Source organism: Maylandia zebra, linkage group LG6 (genome assembly GCF_041146795.1).
Source record: "Maylandia zebra isolate NMK-2024a linkage group LG6, Mzebra_GT3a, whole genome shotgun sequence".
Lineage (NCBI taxonomy): Eukaryota > Metazoa > Chordata > Actinopteri > Cichliformes > Cichlidae > Maylandia > Maylandia zebra.
Genome location: NC_135172.1, coordinates 41,389,829 through 41,411,965, shown reverse-complemented (window position 1 = coordinate 41,411,965; position 22,137 = coordinate 41,389,829). Strand labels below are relative to the sequence as shown.

The 22,137-nt window shown below is 42.3% G+C and overlaps 2 protein-coding genes across 2 annotated transcripts; one reads left to right on the top strand and one right to left on the bottom strand.

The window, feature by feature from the left end:
* Positions 1-1,688: 1,688 nt before the first annotated feature.
* LOC101487008 (phosphatidylinositol 5-phosphate 4-kinase type-2 beta) lies at positions 1,689-17,030 on the top strand. Its single transcript, XM_004538735.6, has 10 exons — positions 1,689-2,309; positions 7,704-7,801; positions 10,260-10,356; positions 10,444-10,596; positions 11,632-11,778; positions 13,525-13,563; positions 13,920-14,033; positions 15,041-15,302; positions 15,417-15,520; positions 15,915-17,030. Exons 1-10 carry the CDS (start codon positions 2,166-2,168, stop codon positions 15,993-15,995), a joined length of 1,239 nt encoding a protein of 412 aa, XP_004538792.1. The 5' UTR covers positions 1,689-2,165; the 3' UTR covers positions 15,996-17,030.
* Positions 17,031-18,230: 1,200 nt separating this feature from the next.
* psmb3 (proteasome 20S subunit beta 3) lies at positions 18,231-22,137 on the bottom strand. The gene is made up of 6 exons (XM_004538736.5): positions 21,978-22,137; positions 20,575-20,759; positions 19,842-19,949; positions 19,439-19,616; positions 19,102-19,196; positions 18,231-18,428 (listed from the first exon to the last, which is right to left on the bottom strand). Exons 1-6 carry the CDS (start codon positions 21,978-21,980, stop codon positions 18,380-18,382), a joined length of 618 nt encoding a protein of 205 aa, XP_004538793.1. The 5' UTR covers positions 21,981-22,137; the 3' UTR covers positions 18,231-18,379.

The following is a 22,137-nucleotide window of genomic DNA, read 5'->3' as shown; positions in this document are numbered from 1 at the left end:
AAAGAAACATAAAGCAAGTTTCAAATCATGTGGTCAAATTTCCAAATTTCCCCCTTTGGGACAATTAAAGGATTATTCTATTCTATCCTAGTCAGTGTGGCTCTGTTTGATGTCACTGAGACCAGATCTCTCTAAGTACAGGATTATACAGCTGCAGAAATGGAGAGCTTCCTGTTTTACTTTTTGAATTTCTCTTTAGAGTCAGTCTGAAGGCTACATGCGTAGTGGCTGTATTTTAGTGTAATGGCTTGTAGAGTCCACACAATCACAGGAAAATTAGCAGTGAAAATTAACATCAACCAGATACATGTGAACACCAGACACAGCTAAGTCCTATCCACCTGCTGTTCAAACCTTTTGCTTATGAGGGGAAGCCAATCAAAAGAAAGTTGGCCAAAATGGGGAGGAGCTAAAAAAACACATTTTTTTCAAACAGAGGATGAACTGAGGGTTGCTCCAAGAGTCAATGATCTGGAAATTATGTAAAGTTACTCTAGGACCAAAAAAAAAAAATATGAAGCTGGAAATGAGCAGAATGACTCCACTGTTTATATCTAAGGGCCGCCTCCCCTCCCTTAGAAACATGTTTCTGGTGGAACAGCGTTTATGCTTCCTGCCATAAAATTTTCCTGGGTGAGCCTTTCATGTGGGGGGTCACACCACACTGACGCATTATCGATTGTGTGCCGGTAATACGATGACCCTGAGGTGTAAACAATTTCAGAAAGCATTGCAACAGAAATGAAAACAAAGCAGCTGAAACACAATAGGACACAAAGTTGTTCCTGCCTTGTTCATAACGCAGTCTACATCGTTATTGTGTTTCCATTTTTAAAAAACCTTTTCTGTCCATTTCATTTAAACAAACCCTAATATGCACACTAAATGATATTTCTTGTGCTAAAGTACCAGAATATACAATATACAAAAGCACATGTCATTACATCTTATACTAACTTAACAAGCAAACAAAACAGGATAAAGTGGGAGGGTTGGCGACACACTTGGCCTGTACAATAAGTACAAATGAAAATCAAATAAGATTTCAAAATCCATGATAATCTGTTTTAAGCAGGAATAAATAACAAGTTAATGTTTCAGTTCATTGTAGGGTGTCTCCCTCTCTCTTGTGCTCACGTTTATTAGAATTACTACCAACATCGGACATTCTTGTCCCCCCCCCCCCCCAAAAAAAAGGTGGAGCTCCCAGGCGAGAAGAAGACCTCGGAGAAGGTGCATGGATGTAGCAAAGGAGGACATGCAGAGGGGATGCTTGGGATAACATGCCCTCTATGACAGGGTGAGGTGGAGGGAGATGATCTGCTGTGGTGACCATGAAAGGAAGCAGCCAAAAGAAGACGAAAAAGAAATAGAAACTATAAATTAAATGGATATTGTGAAGCTGGGTGTAAATTTAAATGCACAAGTTCGTGCTGCATGCAGGTCTGCGTTTTGGAGTCTCCTTTCATTACTCCGGCCAAGCAGGAGTGGCTACAGAACACCTCAGTGTTGTTTGACAGCCATCAAAGAAAACGAAGAAAATTCTGGAGTCTACATGAACTTTTTTTTTTTTTAAATGGGGCACGTCAGAAGAAAAAAAAGGGAGAACCACTGCTCGAGCAGCAAACCCTGAGCGGTACACTGTGGGAATCCCTGCAATTCCCCCGCTGGCCTGCTGGGGCCGCTGTTGACTGTGAAGTGCAGCACGGACGCCATCTTGAGGAGACCCCGATCTCAGCGCTGGGCTGGTGACAACACGCTCATCATGACGGGATTACTCACTTCCAAGTAAAACGGCATCAGTGTTGGGTTGCAGGCGTTGAGCGGAGAGAAGAGGATCTGCCTCGGCGACGGTTCTCCGCTGCAGGCTGTTTTTAGAGCGAGGCCGCGCTGTAACCCGATGGCCGGCTAGCTGCTGTGTGGATACGCCGCGGCCTGCTCGGGAGGAGGAAGGGTGGTGACGGCGCAAAATGCTTCACCGCTGACTCCCAAACAGACAGTCATCCTGCCCAGAGACTCGCTGCGAGTTGGTCAACGAGCACGATGCACTTATAGATTTCTTCGAAAAGGAAAAACGCTCTGTACTTTCAGATTTAGTTTTTATTTATCGCTGTGTGAACGACCCGGACCGCCGTCTTGCGTACCCTGAATCCCCAGCCGGAGACATGTCATCCAACTGCACCAGCGCAGCGCCCATCAGCGCCAGCAAAACCAAGACGAAAAAGAAGCATTTTATAGGACAGAAAGTGAAATTATTCCGCGCCAGTGAGCCCATACTCAGCGTTTTAATGTGGGGTGTCAACCATACGGTAAATACCTGTGCAGTCTGCCCGTGTGCTGTTTGTTTACGCCGCTGTTTTGATTTAGCTAGCATGCTAGCTTGTTAGCCAGCTACCTTCATCTGTCAAGCCAGTTTTGATGCCCTGTAATTGATCTTTTTCATGCGTGGACTCAGCCAAGTATATGACACTGTACTTGGGCTGTAATCCAGCCGTTTTCGTGCAGTTAATAGCGGACTGCTGCCGCCGCTGCCTCCGCGGGTGGCTGTGGCTGAAGCGCGAGTTTTGCGGGGATTTTATTTGGTTAACTTTTGAGAAAATGTGCATATTTGTGATACGTTTTGCGTTTGTATGTGTGTGTAAGAGAGAGAGGGATCATTCAGTGAGCTGCCATCGTGTTCGGTATCTTGTTGCTGTATCGTGAGCTGTTGCTGTAAGTGCGTGCAGGCGTGGGGTGGGAGGGGTGTGACAGGCAGCCGGAGCAGCAGGTTACACAGATTTTCAGCTGCACACAGCTGCTCACAGCAGCCTGCCTATTGTTCAAATAAACCTGCTCTTGAGACTTGCGTTTGCAGCTACCGCACTCCGCGCCTGCGTCCAGTTCGCTGCAGTTTACTCCATCACATCATTTCACTATAAATAGAGCAGAAAATCTATCGCATTCGCTTTTGGACGAGGCTGCCTATGCCTATGAAAAGCTCAGTGAAGGGGCAGATTGGACACCAGTGATGGATGGATGGAGTGGGCTATGCACCAGCAGTTTAGTTCTGCCTGCTGTGAAGGGGCGGTTGCACTCTTGCTTGATTGATGCGCGGAAAAACAACCCCCTGAGGTGTGACACAGAAGTTTTTTGAAAAATATTGTGCCGACTTGGGGAACTCCTGGTGCTGAAATGTTGCTTGTTTGACACACAAAGCTGTCATTTCTTCCCGGGGTCCTGTTAATTTGTGCTCCAGTCATACTTGATTGAATTCTTCATTATTAGACTAACAAAACACAAAGTCTAACAGGTAGTAACAGAAGGGTTAGGATCCCTGGGACATGTTGGCGATCCGGACAGGGAGACTGAATATCCCACTTCATGCTATTTACATGAAGTGCCTGTGCCTGCCTGGAATAGCAAATAAATGCACACTGCTATGGAATTAAGTGAGCTGCTAATGATATGGCTATCACTGCAGCATCTCCATTATTCAGCTGGTGAACTGTGTGTGTGTGTGTGTGTGTGTGTGTGTGTGTGTGTGTGTGTGTGTGTGTGTGTGTGTGTGTGTGTGTAGCACACAAGTCCTGACGATTTGAGGTGTGGGCGGGAAGCTGATTCAAGACATCAAACAGACTTCTCATCAAAGCCTTCGTCTTCCACTCAGAAGTCGTATGCATTTTTAATGCAGCCTGAGCTGTGATGCTGCAGGATTTACTGTTGCTCTGTGTATGAGGTGATGTGAGACATCACCTGTGTGATGTTATTAATCCCCCAACAAAACTCCTTCACTGACATGGACGCGCGACACTGATTTTTAAAAGACAGCGTGAGCTGATCTTGATTTTCTTGCATCACATCGGCGCACACGTAAGGCCTCCGGTATGAGGAAGCTGTCAAACTGGATTCTCTGCATGTTGAAAATCTGGTTTGGAAACTTTGATCGTCATGGGCAAACACCTCTGTCAAATTGAAAATATTGGACTTATCTTTGGTGGCTTGAGGTAAGACTGTAGAGTGCTTTTTTTAAAATTAGAAATCAGCAAGTAAAAGCTAATCTCTGCGTGTGATCAGATAGCAGAAAGTGGTATGACCTACAGCTGATACCAATATTTTATACTAACATTATATTCTCTCAAATATAGATTCAGTTTATGGTGGGGAGGCATACATGTACAGCTCTTTGAGCAATTTTGTAAGTTTTCCCTCTGCAAATACATTACTGATCGGTATGAGTGCTAGCTTCTTCAGTGAGTCTCTCCCCTGCGGATGAAGTCCAGCTCCCCCATCTTGGACTGCAGTGGTCTGAGTTGTGCTCTGCAGCCTTGGTGAGATTGTTGTAGCGGTGCATGGTTGTGTTTACTGTGCCCTCCAGAGCAGGAGGAGCACTATTGATGTGAGCTGGAGTCTAAGAAGTTTGAGCTGAAATATGTCCAACCATTTGGCAAAACATCCACTGGAGGGGAGGGGATCATGTGGGCGGGAAGGGCTGGGGTGAGCTGAACTTAATTTTTTTTCTTTTTTTTTATGACTCAAACTTTATTAGATTTTAATATTAAAACAACAACAACAAAAAACACCCAGAAGATAACAGAGTGGACATTCCCAGTCACAACAACAAAACAAATTGAGAATCGATGCATGTTTCCATCCAAAAAAAAAAAAAAAAGATCCAAAATAACATAAATACACAATGATGCCAATATTTCACATAGACCCAATTACAGCTATCCTATTTAGTCCGACCTTAACTACTTTAGCCGAATACGTCACTGACCTGTGTATGAAAAGTAGTTAGCCCATTTGTCGTTATAGTCGTCCAGTCTATTTAATAATAATGGATTGGATTTATACAGCGCTTTTCAAGGCATCCAAAGCGCTTTACAATGCATTCACACACTGGTGGAAGCAAGCTACGGTTGTAGCCACAGCTGCCCTGGGCGAGGCTGCTATATTGCGCCATCGGCCCCTCTGGCCAACACCAGTAGGGTAAAGTGTCTTGCCCAAGGACACAACGACCAGGACAGAGAGCCCGGGGATCGAACCGGTGACCTTCCGGTTACAGATACGCTTCCCAACCCCCTTAGCCACGGTCGCCCACAATCTATATGATAATCTTTCATAAGCTGCCACTTGTCCCAAAGAGGTATACCACTGAGGAGTCGATGAGGCCTTCCACTCTTTCACCAACGGCTTCCTCTCCAGCATAATAGCTGTTTGTACCCAATGAGCAAGAGGAGTGGGTAAGTGACTCAAAGCTGAAGGGTCTCCTAATACGTAAAGACTGTTCATAAATGGGACCCCTTGACCTACAACCTTCTCTACTACGGTGTGAATATGAATCCAATAATCTTGGACTTTGACGCACCCCCAAAGCAAATGTAAAAGTGTGCCGCTTCCCTGCTGGTAGGGCTGCCACAAACGATTATTTTGATAGTCGACTAGTCACAGATTATTTTTGCGATTAGTCGACTAATCAGATCATCATCCATTAGACGTAAAACATACAGCTTATTGCACCAGCAGCATCTGCTCTTATATAACTATCATTAGCTTACAGCTTTAAGTGTTTAAGGCAGTGGTGTCAAACTCAAATACACAGTGGGCCAAAATTCAAAACTGGAACAAAGTCGCGGGCTAACATTAATATTTATTGAAATATATTTATTCCTCCAGATATAAGAATGAATCTTTTCTTATGGACTCAAACACGTTTTGCTGAAAAACTGAATATGGAACAAGCAAAGCTTAATACTAAACAATATATATATTAGCTTTATAATACCAGTAGGCCAGCTCTAGTAATTTGGTGTGGCTTCGCGGGCCACACCAAAGGTATGTGCTAACTAAAAATAAAGACAAGATGAGAGTTTATTAAATTTTAATGACATTTGCAGATTGTTTCGATGGAGTTTAATCTGCTTGACGTTTATTCAGCTGTGTAAAAACTCTTAACTTTAATCTCAGCCAAACCGATTTAATCAGGAACCAATAAAATACTTAAAAAAAGGCAAACAACAACACTTTTAAGTTATCTAAGTGACTTATATATCATGTTTAACCTGAGTAGCGAAAGACGGCGGTGGGTTTGAAAACTGTTTGCCGGGAGTCCGGTGTTCTCACGGCTCTAGTGAGCCTTGCCCCCGGCTCGCTATCGAGCTAGTGGGTAACAGACGTCTCTGAAAACGTCGGAGCGCTTTTGAAAATATGCGGTGTCCTGATAAACTGAGCAGATATTTGAGGTTTACACAGCTACATTCTCGCCTGAAAATACGTTAATCGTTTATTTTGTGACCCAGAAAGAATAATAAGAGTAACATTAAAACTAACTAGCTGCCGCCATTGTTGACAACTGAGCTGGGCCGCGCTATGAATTCTGGGACACAGCTTCTTCTTCTTCGGGGTTTAACGGCAGCTGGCATCCTTGTACATGCAGTGCTGCCATCTTCTGTTTCAGTCCGTTATTACACTCTTAAATCCTACTACTTATTCCTGCGTCTTTTGGGATCTTACAAAGCTTCAAACGATGCGTCGACTATTAAATTAGTCTTCAACGATTTTAATAGTCGACGTAATCGTTACTAGTCGACTAATCGTGGCAGCCCTACCTGCTGGCACTTCCAGCATGCATCGTCAGCAACCGTGAGGGTGTCCAGTAAACTCTATTTAAAATCTTAAATTGGACCAATCTTGAACGCAATTCACGTGACATTTTTTCAGATTCCTGAGAATGCCATTCCTCCACTGTAAAGCTGAGATTTAAGTCCATTTCCCACGTTCTTTTGAGGGACAGTGTGTTAGGATCAGAAGCTAATAAAAGCATTTTGTAATAAGCTGATGCCTCTTGTCCATGCCCAAAGGTTTTTTTGATTTCCTCCAGAAAGTCGCAGCTTAAAGGGAACTTTAAACCAAATGTGAGCTGAACTTTCAAAATAAGAGCAAGAGGATCGTCTTCCACTAAACTGAACACAGGCGACGTTGGCACTTCATGGGTTCAAACAAAAAAAAGTTACAAAGTAACCAAACATATTCATTTTTCTGCATGACGAAAAACTAAAATTAGACGACCTTTAAAACGTTGATCGCAGCGTTTGAACTTTAAGGAAGCACAAAATTGGTAACAAATTTCAGCGTCTAACATCCCATAATCAGTCAGCAGAGCCAGTATCAGCTGATTATTTGTGCATACCCAACTGTGTTGTTTACTTCCAGTATGAGAAGAACTTATTTCCTCTAAATGGCAGCACCGTGACTGTGTGCTGTCCCTTTTCATCACTCTATAAAGTGATTTATGCGATTTGCAAGGTTTTTTCCGGAGCTCATCACTGCGCTTTTGCTCTGGATGAGTTTCAGTAAATGAGCCGAGTGTCTGGAGGCGCAGCAGCAGCAAGAAAACCTGCCTGCGTGTTCTTTGGTCCCCGAGTTAATCACTGTCAGAGATTTGAAACGGCTTTGAAATACTGAGCTGTGTTACAGGTAGTGGTGGCTTTGTTCTATAAATTAACCTGCACTACTCACTGAGTACTTTGTGTAGGAGTCTGTTTTTTTTTTGTTTTTTTTTATTGGTTTTGTGCTCAGATCAAAATTGCAAAAGCCAATATTGCTCCCTTGGTTTGTGTTATTCCTCAGTAATTGTGCAGTCTGTTTGTTCAGCTGTTTGCACTCTTCTTCAGGCTCTTTCCTCATTTCTCTCTCTCTCTCTCGTTCTCACTTCCCTCTTTCAGATTAACGAGTTAAGTAATGTGCCTGTACCAGTGATGCTGATGCCAGATGACTTTAAAGCCTACAGCAAGATCAAAGTGGACAACCACCTATTTAACAAGTAGGTACATCACAGCTTAGGCACTGTCCGTAATCCACAAGTAAACAAAAGTGTCAAGGCTCCAGCAGGGTTCAGAACACCTTCTGATTCTGATAGACTGACTCCTCATAAAAGGACTCTGCAAGTCTGCTCGCTGGTCAGAGATTGCAGGTTGTAGCTTTAACTTTCTGCATTCATGAAATCCTTTCAGAGGTACAAAGCAGCCCTCCGAACGCCCTGGTATCTGAATCCACGGTGAGGATGTTATTGCAGGACGAGGTTGCATTTAGACACATTATTGTTGAAGCTCATCTGAACGCTTTAAATCATCCTCACTGCAAAGTACCAACCTGGGAACACTGAAACTCTGCACTGTTTTCTTAACCCCTGCACGGCTGAGGTAGAGAAATGTGTCCCACGGTCCTGCATGCAGGAGTGGACAAAACAATGTGGAATTAAAAAAACATCACTGAAATATAGCCAATGCTGCCCCAAAGATGAGTCACTTTGTTGCTCACATTTAGCAGTGTTTTGCACCCCCACTAATGAATTCTGTGTAGGTTTTTGTTTGTTTGTTTTTGAGCGTTTGACTCATTATTAAGGTGCAGATGGTTTTGTCTCTTTGCTCAGGTATGCTCGTCCTTTAAGGGATGCCTGAGCGCTTTTACAGCTGTTATAAAATGTATTTTGTACAGTCGATCTAAAACAGCAGCAACTTTTAATGCCTAAAATCCTTGTAGTATCACATATTACATTATATGCAAGTTATACTACAGGACTGGTTGATTTTAGGGAATAAACATTGGCCAGTATCCTTCACAGTGTTGACACACCTCACCTGGACTGGATCCATTGTTGTAGATCGATCAGCTGAAGGTGGAGCCTTTAGCCCCTTTTCCATTAGTGCCTACTCGGGTCGGCTCGCCTCAGTTTTCAGGGTTTTCTTTAAGTGATCGTACTTGGTACCAGATACTTTTTTTAGCACCTACTCTGCTGGGGTTCCACGCAATCCGAGGTGATCCAAAAGTGTGACATTGACAGACTGCATACCACCGATTGGTTAGTCAGTGTCATGCCTCGATGAGTCATGAATGTCGTTTGCGAAAATCAAACCCAACAACGAGGGAAATCGCAAAAAAAAAAAAACCAAAGCCCGAGTCTGACGTAAAGCCGACCGAGCAGCAGGTGTATCGTTGCCTCGATGTTCAGCCTTCGTGTCGTATGCTAATTGTGGGACTCTTGGCTGCGTTGCTATAACGACCCCATGCACATTCGGTGGTACTAGATTGTAATGGAAAACGAGTCGATCCGAGTCGTGCCGTGTTGAGTCGATCCGAGTAGGTACTAATGGAAAAAGGGCTTTTATCGCGAAAGCCACAGATTGTATAAAAGATGGACTTGGACGCCGTGATCTCACTCATTGGATAGTCTGTACCTCACAGCAAGCCTTAATTTTATCCTGATAGTTGATTAAGACATGCTTCAGAAAGCACCAGCAGCACACGCACACAGAAAAGGTCCAGTTTGACTCGGAGTAGCAGAGTTTTGCTCCAGCAGACAGAGACCGGCTCTAACTGCTTCTATGAATCACAGTGGTGACACCCCTAAACCACAGCATCCAGGTGGATACGTTACAAAACCTCACAATATTCAGAGTTATTAGAAAACTATCCATAGAAGCTGAAACTGGTTTTCATACCAACATGCTTAAATTTGCTGTAAACTTTTAAATTTGGAGTCAAAGTTCAACCTGTGTGGAAATTTGGCAGCGGCACATGTAAGTGTTTCCCAGCAGGAAACTGTTCTTGTGTGGCGCAAACAGTAGAAAAGAATAGATGTAAGAGTGCAGCGGTGCATTGTATGTGGAAGGCTCTTAGAGGAACTGTAACTTTTGGCACTTCCACATTGGCTCCATTTCTTTGCTCTGGGTTGAGCCTTCAGTGAAACTAAAATGAATCAGTGTGCTGTTTTGTTTCTTTTTTCAACATCAGCGAAAAAGTTCAGAAGATCTGAACTAGTTAAGTTTCATTTCAGTTTCCAAAGTGCTTTATTTACTCAGGAGAGCTCGTTTCTCACTTATAAGCTGTAAACTGTGATGGTCCATATCCCAGTGCATCAGGCTCTGCAGTGGTTTCAGTGTGAGGACAAGCAGTGCAACATAAAGAAATATTTGATTTGTGGCTGCATTAGTAGCCGCATCACATTATACATGAGCTTTTTAAAATCTATTTTTTTGTTTGTTTTTCATAAGTGATCAGGGCAATAATGCTGTTGAGATCTTTACATTTAAATCAGTTTGAGTGAGTTCTCTGTTTTCTGCCCTTTGCTGTACTGCAAATGACAACTTCACACCATCTCTTTGTTCAGTCTGATTCCAGAGAAGCAGAAATAAATCCAACAGCGAGCAAAAAAAGTTGAAGTCAGTGATTTTTAATTCCTCGTTTTAGATTGTGTTGACTCTGTTCGTCTCTCCTGCCAGAGAAAACCTGCCTAGTCGCTTTAAGTTTAAAGAGTATTGCCCCATGGTGTTCAGAAACCTGAGGGAGAGGTTCTGCATTGATGACCAGGACTACCAGGTGAGACCTCAGACACTGACGCACAAGCAGAAATGTTCATTCGCTCTCACAGGAGCTTAATCCACCTTGTTGCGTTTGGTTTGGCAGAACTCTCTGACCAGGAGCGCCCCGCTCAACAGCGACACCCAGGGCCGCTTCGGCAACCGCATCCTGTCCAGCTACGACCACCGCTTCGTCATCAAAACCGTGTCCAGTGAGGACATCGCTGAGATGCACAACATCCTAAAGAAATATCACCAGGTAGAGGCACCGCTGCGAGGAACTGCAGAGCCAGACTTTTATTGTGATTCATTATCCTAGTATTGAAATGTGCTCACGTGTCGGGTGTGAGGAGAAAAATTCAGGAGCATCAGTTTGTTAAATAATTTCTAATCTAGATTTGAATCTAAAGATAAAGAGAACCTGTTATTAATTTATTTTCTGTCCATGTATTGTTACAGAAATGGTCGAGGTTTTAAATAACGAGGTCGCGTTTGTACAAGTAATCCCTGTGATTATTTAGGTGGCTCTCGCTAAGCCACAGATAATGCGCACAGTAAAATACAGTCATATACGCACGGACAGAAGATTAAAAACCAATAAGTCAAACATGTTGTAAAACAATTGGCTTGTCAGTTTAAAGCCATGCAGGGCTGAAGCCTGTTGTCAAGCAAAATCTGGTGTGAGTCAGTGGGGAAGAATAAAAGAAGAATAACACAACAAATTAGGTGAAACGCCCAGCTTCACTTTTTACCCCTCGGCCGTAAAAGGCTGATGGATTATTGCTGTCGCCCTGCAGGGCGGGCGGAGTGGACACAGGTGTGTGAACGGAAGAACTCGAGAATGAAGCGACGTAGGAGTTTCAAATTGATAGCACAGGTGTTTATACACTCCGGCACCAGTATTTATTTTTTATGATGTCATAGAGAATATAAAAGTTTAGGGACATATCAGCCCCAGCAGATCAGGAGGAAATTAAGCCTGAAGTAGGAGGAGCTAAAACGGATTGCTTGGATCTGCAGCATGGCCATAAGATAAAGAAGGATTATTCTGAGCTGTGAATTGTGCAAAGCTAGCTTAGCAGAGTCCAGGAATAAACGCGTGGCGCTGGAAATGAGCAGAATAATTCCCGTCCCAACAGGAGTGTTGGAGGAGAGCGTGGTCTCTGCCTTTTAAAGTTAAACACAGAAACGAAGCTGCGCTCACTTTTAATCAGCTTGTATTCTGCGTGTATTTGATTCCTCACCCCCACACTTCCTGTTTCTCTCTGTGCTCGCCTCCCCTGGCCGTCTCCAGTTTATAGTGGAGTGTCATGGCAACACGCTGCTCCCTCAGTTCCTGGGCATGTACAGGCTAACGGTGGACGGGGTGGAGACGTACATGGTGGTGACCCGGAATGTATTCAGCCATCGGCTCACCGTACACCGCAAATACGACCTGAAGGTAGGTACGCTGGCTACGCCGCACATGCACACGAGTCTCATCATCCTTTTAGAGAGCTTTACGCCACATTTACGGTCTCGCATACGTTCTTCAAACTCAGTTTCATAATTTGGCTTTCATTTTTTTTAAACTTGAGGGTTATTTAACAATATGTGTTAATTTAAGCACTTGTGGTAAATGGACCCGTTCTTGTAAAGTGCGTTTCTACTCTGAGCACTCAAAGTGCTTTTTACAACAGGCCTCATTCACCCATTCATACAAGCTTTTTTCTATGCTCAAGTATTTTCTGACATTTCCATCCATCAGAGAGCAGCTGGGTGTTAGTATGTTGCCCAAGGATATTTGGCATACAGACGGGAGCATCGGAGATCAAAACGCCAGGCTTCTAATTAGTAGATGACCTGCTCTACCTCCTGAACTTTTTTTTTTCCCTTTGGCAGTAAAATATTTTTAGACAATAAATCAATTTCATATAGCCAGGAGTCTCCTGGGAACGAAAGCACTGTTTGGGGATCCATGCTCGTGATTATACTGGTATAAAATGCCTTTCCCTCCCCACACACAGCAGACTCTTTGACCAACACATGCAGGGTTAAAGAGATAAACGAGTGTCTCTGCAAATACACAGGCCCATGAGACCCATCTCATTTCAAATCAGACCAACAGCGAGGAACATCTCCCCCCGAATCATGACAAATTCTCAACTCACTATAAAAGCAGCATAAAAATATAAAACTATTGTGTCCAAAGTGTTGTTGAGATGCTGAGATGAAGCTACAGTGAGGGAGATTAAATGTAATGTTTAACTGATAATGCTGTTTTGATTAGCAATCCTGCTGTCATCAGTTCCGCCGATCGTTGTTCATTAGCGCAGCCCTAAACGATGAAGGCCATGACAAAGAGCTGAAACACTTCAACGCAGTTCGGTTGTCTTTATAACTTCTGCTGTTGCCATCTTGGTGTTTTGAAACCGGATGTGAGAGCGAAAGGTCCATCTGAGAAACTGCACAATCATCGATTAATGGCTTGTGACTAACAGCGAAGCCATTAAGAATACCCCAGATAATCTTTTTTGGCTCTTAAAATGACAATAGCTTAGTAAAATGGAATTAATGATCTGCTGAATAAGACTTAATCCCATAAACTCAGGAAGGATTTTTATTGAAGTCACAGAGAAAGGAGGCTGTGGGACTTTTTACCATCCACTTCCACACAAGCTGGAGTCTATTTGGAACCAAGTATCGCCCCCTGGTGGCCAGTAAAAATGGCACGGTGTCTTCATCTTCTACTCACTTGTCTTTTATACTGTCTGTGGGTACAATACAATATATAAAAAACAATAAAGGATTAATCACAATCTGTGCGAAGGTGAAGAAATGATTGATAATTTTTCTTTTAAGGAAGTATTTTTTAATTGAAGGCCATAATTTATAAACTTTAGAAATAAATGTAATCTTAAAACATCCAGTTTCTGTTGCTTTTGGCTTTTCTGTAACTATTAACCAGACAGATTCCTCGATATTTGCATCCCTGATTGCTACCCAAGGATTGAACTAGGTCTGTATGAAGATGACTGTGGATGTAGCTCACTTCTTTAATCGGTGCTTTCACCTCCTTTCATGCCGGTATCCTCAGGAGAAAGCATCTTTGTGTTTCTAATACTGACAGCTGTGTGCAAATATGCTAATGCTTCCTCTGATGTGTCTCGCTCATTCTATTTTTATTCTTATTTTGCATCTTTTCTAGGGTTCGACAGTCTCAAGGGAAGCCAGCGACAAGGAGAAGGTGGGCTTTATTTCTGTGCATTGATGTCTGCTGACACGATGGGATAAAAATAGATGGCCTTAGCTCACCCCACAAGCAAACCTGTCATACTGCTGCTAAAATTAAGTGCTTGTATGTAAGCAGATGCTGTCAGCATGATTTGACTTAAATTTGTGTATTTTCTCTGTCACATGGTTGTAATCATGACTGCATGAATATGAATGTTAACATCAGTGCACGCTGAAAGTCAGCAGCCGATGATGTAGGTGGGCCCCGGCACCTCTGAGTTTTTCATTAGCATTTAAAAACAGGTTTGGTTTGAATATAAAACACGGCTCCTGCTGCAGCTTCATAACACCACCCCCTCTTCTCTTCAGGCGAAAGAGCTCCCCACTTTCAAAGACAACGACTTCTTGAATGAAGGCCACAAGCTGCAGATAGGAGACGACAACAAAAAGTACTTTTTGGAAAAGCTAAAACGGGATGTAGAGGTAAAACACACATTCAGGCTTTCATTGTTCCTGCTCTGGAATGAAACCGCTTCACCCAGCATAAATGCTGAGATTGTTTTTGTTAACAGGCTCCCTGCGCTAAAACGTTATGCATGAGTAAGCCTAAATATAATTTCTTTTATGGATTCGTTTATGTAAAGTCTGAACTCCAGTTTGGATCTTTTCTGTTAATGCGCTCTCATTTTAGCTTGTAATCTTAAAACAACCCAAGCGCTCCAATTCAGGCTCTACAGTTAGCATGTTAAATGCACAAGTTCATGACAGTATCATCAGGAAGAGACAGAACAAGTGTGGCTTGTTTCGAAGGGTTGCCAAGAGGAAGGTTCTGATGCTCTGCACCGTGTTTGGAGAAATGCACCTGTCAGCGTGGTGGTGCAGGGGTGATCATGCAGTCATTGAGTGGGCCGTGAACTCTGTATACCAAAGTATTCTAGAGTCATAGTGACAGGACAGTGATGCTAAGCAGAGCAGCAAATCTACATCAGAATGATGACGGGCCACTAGAACTTTTTTTATCGAGCAGACCTCAGTTTGGTTGAAATGCTGCACTGGGGCCTGAAGAGAGCTGTAGCTAAAGAAACGATGTCAGAGACGGATGTAGCCGTACAGAAAACTCTTACTTCAGCTTATTGTTGCTAAAAGTGGTTCATGAGGTGTACTTAATTTTCCACATGACTGCATAAAGCCTGACGAAGACTTTTATTTTCCCCCTTGGCTACAACATGTATTTCTAAAGATAAAAAACTAAAAGTTCAAATCAGCCTCCTGCTGGTATAATCAGTAAATGTTTCTGAAACCTTACTGTCTGTAAACACAGCATGCCTCACTTATTTAACCATCACACCGGTGAGATGAATATTTTAACAGCTGTTACTTGAAATTTAATTTGTAAAATGATTCCAAACGTTAGTCTGAAAGACCGGAACGGCGACTGCTCTGTGCAGAGATGCAGAGGTTTTGAACCAAGTGTTTCCTGTGTGTTTTAGTTCCTGGCCACTCTGAAGATCATGGACTACAGTCTCCTGGTGGGCATCCATGATGTGGAGCGGGCGGAGCAAGAGGAGATGGACGTGGAGGGCACGGGGGAGGACGAGGAGTACGAGAACGACGGGATGGGAGGAGGCGTGTTAACGGGCTCTTTCGGCACGCCTCCCGACAGTCCCGGAAACCCTCTGAACTGCGGCGGGTTTTTCGGCCCCGGGGAGTTCGACCCCTCTGTGGATGTTTACGCGATCAAGAGCCATGACAGTGAGCGCCGCCTTTAACATGAGTGTTATTGAAATTCGCAGCCAGCAGATTAACGCCGTCTTTATCGGCTGTTTTGTTTGTTTTAATAAAATCTCCTCGTGGCGTTCTCCACAGGTGCTGTGAAGAAGGAGGTATACTTCATGGCTATCATCGACATTCTCACACACTATGACGCTAAGAAAAAAGCTGCACATGCTGCCAAAACTGTGAAACATGGGGTGAGTGTTAAGATTAGCGCTCTGCTCGCCACCGACTGTTTGTTTTGCTGCTCAGCTGTGTGCCGCTGTAAACACGACGAGACAAAAGCTGCCCAGGCGTGGCCCCGTGGACTGAAAGCCTTTCTTTCTAACCACCACCTCCTTCCTGATGACGTTAATCACATGGCGCGATTGATCGCCGCAGCCTGTAGTCTAATGTCTCTGTCATTTAAAGACTGCTTTTATAATTATTATCGCTTTGTCTGACACAGTCACCGTGGTAACAGATTTTGTGTGTGGTTTTCCCTGAAAGGTTTGTTGTTGTTTTTTTCCTCTTGAAATGTGTGGTGCTGTGTACTTTATCACATGTGTCACTTCATCTAAATCGTGTTTATGTTTATTTTTTTGTTCCCAGGCGGGGGCCGAGATCTCGACAGTGAACCCGGAGCAGTACTCCAAACGATTCTACGAGTTCATGTCCAACATCTTATCGTAAACATCATCTTCCAGTCCAGCCAGCTGGTCTCTCCCTGTCAGATCTGTCAGATGCCACGCCCACGCGCACACACACGTTTCTCTCCTCCCTCACCTCAGTGTAGGTCAGTCTCCCATCGTTAAAACTAAACCACCTCTCCTCAGCATCAAGCCTGTTACACTATCCCGACTCCACCTGTGAACCCCTCTCACTGAATTTGGTTCCTGGTATTCTCCCTGTGGTGTTTTTCTTAAAAAACAAACAAACAAATAAACAAACAACAAAAAAAGAACCTGCTCTCCTTCAGCCACCTTGTTGCTCCTCACGCCAGCACGGAAACTGTCTCACTAATGCCTTGAATGAGTGTGTCAGCTTCAGCAGTTACCAGTTCGTTAGTAGAGTCTCTTTAGTTTCTGTTCATGTTGTTGTTGTTCCTATAATTTCTATTAGACATACACGCACACATGCAGCACACACGCAGATGAAGAAAGGTCTGATTGCATGGCAAACTCTTCGACAGTCGCCATCAGGCTTCTCTCTCGGTAACAATTTTTCTTTTGTTTTTTTTACAAGTTCTTCTGATGGATTTGGAACGACAGGGTGATGAACACATGAATATATAATGGTGTATTAAGTAAAAGAATGCAATATCAAAAAAATGCATGGCTGACTTGTACATGAGACTCCACCAGTTGAAACATCGAACCACTGAACTTGGCATCTGAGTGTTACGACTAAAACTTTTTAAAAAAAGGAAAAAAAAATCCGTGTTTGAATGTTCTGTTGCCATATTGTTTCTGAATATTTTTCCAATTTAACCGTGAACTTGGTGGAGGTCGGTCAAAGAGGACAAAAAAACAACAAAAACATTCACTTTAAAAAGGGGAATTCTGCAGCAAATACTTGTTTTATTACCATAAGGATCATTTTTATATCTTGTTTACATTAATGTAGCAACTTTGTGTTTGTATACAGTATTGTTTTGTTACCAGCAGACATTAGGAAAAAAGGTTACTTGAAAATGATTCATTGCATATTAAAGGGAGTTTTATCTTGTTTTTGTGGTTTGGCTGTGCTTCTTTCTGCTTCTTGGGTCTCATATTTGTAACACTTGGCTTTGGTGGGTAATGGATTACATGTAATCTGATTACTATACCAATAAGAACTATTAGTCCAGACTGCATTTACACTAGTGAATCTATTATGCTTTTTTTCTTATTGCTATACTGTTACAAACTCTTTACATTAAGAAGCTGTTTTGTGAGCGTGTCCAGAGGCCAGATGGGCACCATTAATCCAACATGCTGTTGGATGGCAGGTGAAAACTTCCTGCCTGATTTTGACTCTGGAACCAGGAAAAATTCCAGTTTGCTTTAAACCCAGGCTGTCATCCCAACGGTCTGGGGGTCATTTGGATGATTTTGGAAAATGTGAAAATTAGGAGGGCAAAGTATTTTTGTTTTGTCAACTCTACAGCCTTACATGCCCTGTGGCTCAGCTGAAGAAAAACTGTTAAATGACAGAAGTGTTCATGTTTGAGTATTTACTACATGCATATAAAAATACAGTAGGTTCACAGTAAGAACGGGATATTTTTGTGAATTGGCATGAAACGTTTTTGATTACTGGGCAGTCTCTGCATTTTTTGTATGCATTTCCTGTGATTTACTACAGCAGTATTTCTTTTATAATGTGGAAAAAAAATTGTTGAAACTGCACTTTTTGTAACTTGGGGATTAAATGTGTACTACTTTAACAAATAAAAGTTTTTTTCCTTTTTTATAGGTAATGGCTTTACTGGTCCAGCCCTCTTGAGCTCATATTGACATTATGTGAGTTTAATATTCTGTAAATGGCATTTTAAGGGGCTTGTTTTCTTTCTGTGCTTTTTCAACATCTTTCCCACTGGTGCCTTAAACTACATCATCATATTCTGTGGGAGACTTGTGTGCTCTTGGTGAGCTTTCCTGGAAGGTGTGCCTGATTGGACTTGAACCCTCAACTGCTCTCCCACTACTCCACACAGGTGTGTTATCAAGGGTGAAGGTCTGAAGGAACAAGTGGCACAAATGTCAAAGGTGAAGTCTAAACTTTGTGGTTCACCCTCAATCCTTAAAAATGTAATTTGTTAGAGCATTTTAACAACTCATCAAGGATTTTGATGAGCTCATTCAATCAGTTTGCGATTTCACTTTGAGGCATTGATTTCGACAGTGAACTCGATTTCTAAGATTAGAAGCAACTTTAAACAAGATCCTCCAACAATGACATCGGTCGTGTTTATTGTTTAAACCTAAGTTCATTTATTGAACAGTGCGAATGAGGAAAGAGACACAATACAAGGATTTCTTATTATTTTTGTACAAAATATCTGAGTTAATGACGTATGAAGAGAAGAAGGAGCTCTAGTCCATCCTGGCCTTCAGGGTTCGTGTGGTGATCTTGTCTTTCTCACTGCCAGACAAAAGAAAACAGCTGTCAATCACTGCAGACTCCACCCAGCAGCTCTGCGCTGTGCTCAGCCCCAAAATACATACTTTGTTATGTTCGTCATGTGGACTGACTTGTATGCACATAACTGCTGATTGGGTAACACTTCTACAGATTCATCTAACCTTTTCCTACTTCTGGACCTCATTGACCAACAACCCTCTGTCAGTCATCTTGTCTTGAGCTGAACTAAACAGACTGAGCTGTCAGGGAGGGGTGAAAACACTGCTGTAAACCAACGGTGTGATTTATAGCAAAAAATAAATTGATCTTTGTAGCAAAAATTAGTGCAAACATGTCATTTTTTCATAATTGCTGGAAGTCTAAATCATATTGAGATTTAAACTTCTGGTCATTTAGACAATTACCAAAACACAAAGGAGAGGGAAAAAAGTTAAAGCCACGCAGGAAAGGTGAAGAAATAAATGAGGAGTATTAAGAGGGGAGACTGAGGTCTGTCTCTTGGTTGCTTAGTTACAGACAAAGAACAAGCAGCATAGAAATGATGGATCTTGTGGATGTGTACCACCACTATAAGATTAATTCTTCTCGGACCCCTCATTCAGGGAAAGCCCCACCTGTTACACCAGCCATGGCTGAAAGACAGTGTGGATGCAAACCTGCACGCCATACTTACATGACATGTACGACGACTCCCATGCCAGAAACTGCATCTCGATCAACTGCATTCAGCATTGCCTGGGAGATGGTCTCAAACAGATCATCCGGCTCCTGCACGACCAGAACAAAATTCAAATCAACACTCATTAGAGTTTCAACACCTCAGAAGAATTACTGCGTCTTTAATCACCATGTTGCGTTTAAATTCCTTGGATGTTGAACAGTGTAAGTTAAAACTACAGATATTTAAATTTAAAAAGAAAGAAAAGGTAAGCTCACTAACAATCCTGCAGACTTATCTGAACACAAATAAACTAAACCCAAGTACAGGTGGTTTCAGGTTTAATACTGACCATATCCGGCTCCCACAAAGATTCACACATGCCGTACATCTGCTCCGAGCAGGTGCCGCTCACAACAAAGTCCTCTGTCACCATGGGGCAGCCAATCAAATCCAAGGAGCAGATGAAGGGTTCAAAGGTTTTAGGATCTAATCCGGCGATCACAGGCTCGATGTAGTAAGGCCCAAACCTAATGAGAGAATCAGACATGAAGAAGTGTCCAGCATTCCCACATTCGCATTAAAGTACTGACTGGACCGAGCTCAGACTCCAGGAGTACGTCGTCCAATAGATTGTTGTGCAAGTATAAACACAGAACATCACTGAGGTGACCTTTTGAGTTCATTGTTCAAACAAACTGGCAGAAACAAAAGACAAATTAGTATTCATGCTTTCGGCAGTTCAGTGTACTCACCTCCTTTCATACAGCAGGTTGGACACCATGCTCATGAAGGTTTTGGGTTTGATCTGGCGACCCTCCTTCAGCTCATACAGGTTGAGTCTGAATTTCAGCCTCTGGGCTCTGCAAAAAGGGATGGATGACAAGAAATCATTCGACCACTGATCTGTCCTGATTCAGCATCAGAAATTAGTTCAGTAAAGTCTGTTACTACCATCTTCTGCTATCAAACACGAAGACTGTGGTAATTAAATTTGGGTGGTTTCACACTCAATGTTTAGTCTGGTTAAACTGGACCCTGGTTAATTTTTCTCCCATTGACATGACTTTGTAGTTATTCCCAGGTACAGGCTGAGACAGCAGGAACAAACCCTTTAGGAAGAGCTGCTGCCAAACTGTTAAGATGTGATCATAAAATACATCAGCAGCAGGCTGAGAGATGATCCAGCTGTGCCAAATATCACATATATTTAACATCATTCAAAAAAAAAAAAATTGGTCTCTGAAGTGAGGGTGTCTCATTTAGTTAAGACTCCTTGTGTGCAGGTGGATGAGAATAAAACATGAGGAAAGGACACAGAAAAATCACTTTTTACCCTTGTATTTAATTTCTTTCAACATATTTTGCTTCACTTCAAACTTTAAGAAACTGAGCTGAAAGTTCGCAAACCAATGAGCTGATTCCGAGCAGAGCAAATAAAATACAGGCATAAAAAAGACATTTTGAGAGGACGAGATTCCCACTCACACTGTCTGAACATCTGTCGCCAAACCAGCCAGCCCGATGTACAGCCTGTCTCCCATGGGGAAGATCTTCTGGAAGTCTGTCGTGACCATCTGGGCCTGAATGCCAAACCTCCGGTCTGCTGCGATCGCCACGCAGTTCTTCCCCCGCATGGCCATGACAGCCCCGCCATTATATGACATAATAGACTGGGAGAGGAGAAGAGGATGGAGGACAAAAATGGATCAATCACCTGATCAACCAAATCTATAAAAGGGTCACATCACCTCAAATGACTGGGGTCATCAGATTTGCCTGAAGATTTTTTGGTCCAAAGTTTGGATGAACATGAATATCTGAAAAACTACTAAAGATAAAAGTCTCATACTTTCACTGTCTCCTCTTACCATAAAACTGAATCAGGGGAATGTACATGCTTAAAAACTGGGTATCAAAAATGACAAACATGTATACAGCATGTATAACAAATCAATTTCTGTGTTTTAGTTAGAATACCACCAAAAAAAAAAGTCCTGGATTTTGTTCTATTAGGATTAGACCATCTACTGACATCTACTGATATTGTTTTTGTGGTATAACTTGTCATATTCGTATTTTCTCCCTTTCTGTGTCTAAAAAGTATCTAAATGTATTCTGTTTTTTCTGTAGAAATAATAGTCTTGACTTGGCTACAGTGGAAAAATAGCGTTTATTTAATACATTATAAAATCAAAAGCAAAACGTATACTGACTAAGCAGAAATTTTTAACACCAAAAAGTGTAACTCTCACAAGAGCTACCATCTTACCACATAAACAGTAAGAAAGTGTGTGAAATATTGCATGTATACATTTGTCAATTCATGAGGTTTTCTAGTGGAGAACAGCGCTCCTGAGATGCAGGTTGCTGATGCTTGCTTCTGACAGTAGCTTTAGAAAATCCAGTTTTAACTGTTTTCATCGCTTTAAAGTTTAATCTGTCAGTGTCTGTTTAATCTTACAGTGTCTAGTGAGCTTTGGCTGAGACTAAACACGCTCACTAGCGTTGAAAAACGAAATACACTAAAACCAAAGCCAAAAAAGTGAGTTAAAAAAAAAACAATCCTGCACAAAAATCAACGCTAGCTCAAGAGTAGCAGAAGCTAAGCTTTTAGCTTCCAGGTTTTCTCTAGTTTTATTCTCCAGAATCGAGAGCTAAATTATTCATTAGGACATTATCAGTAATTAAATAATGATTTACTGTAAAACTAAATTCGCATTTTCCTCAGAATTAATTCAGATGTTACCGGTAGGTAACTTTAGTGACCATGCTAAAGATGTCTGATGCTACCGTTGTTAGCTCAAGTCTCTGTTAGCCTACAAACTCAGTTTAATATAATTTTTATCCAACCAGCCGCGCGGATGTTAACTTATTTTTAATGTTCTTACCATTGTGAAGGCGCTGGTTTAGATTCCTAACTGCTAAAACGGACAAACTCTGCTGCTTCCCAGCTTTGTGAATGATTGCCGTTAGCTTCCGACAGTGACTACACGATTTAGAAACACGAGATCACACTAACTATCTACATACGTAACGGAAGCCTTCAGA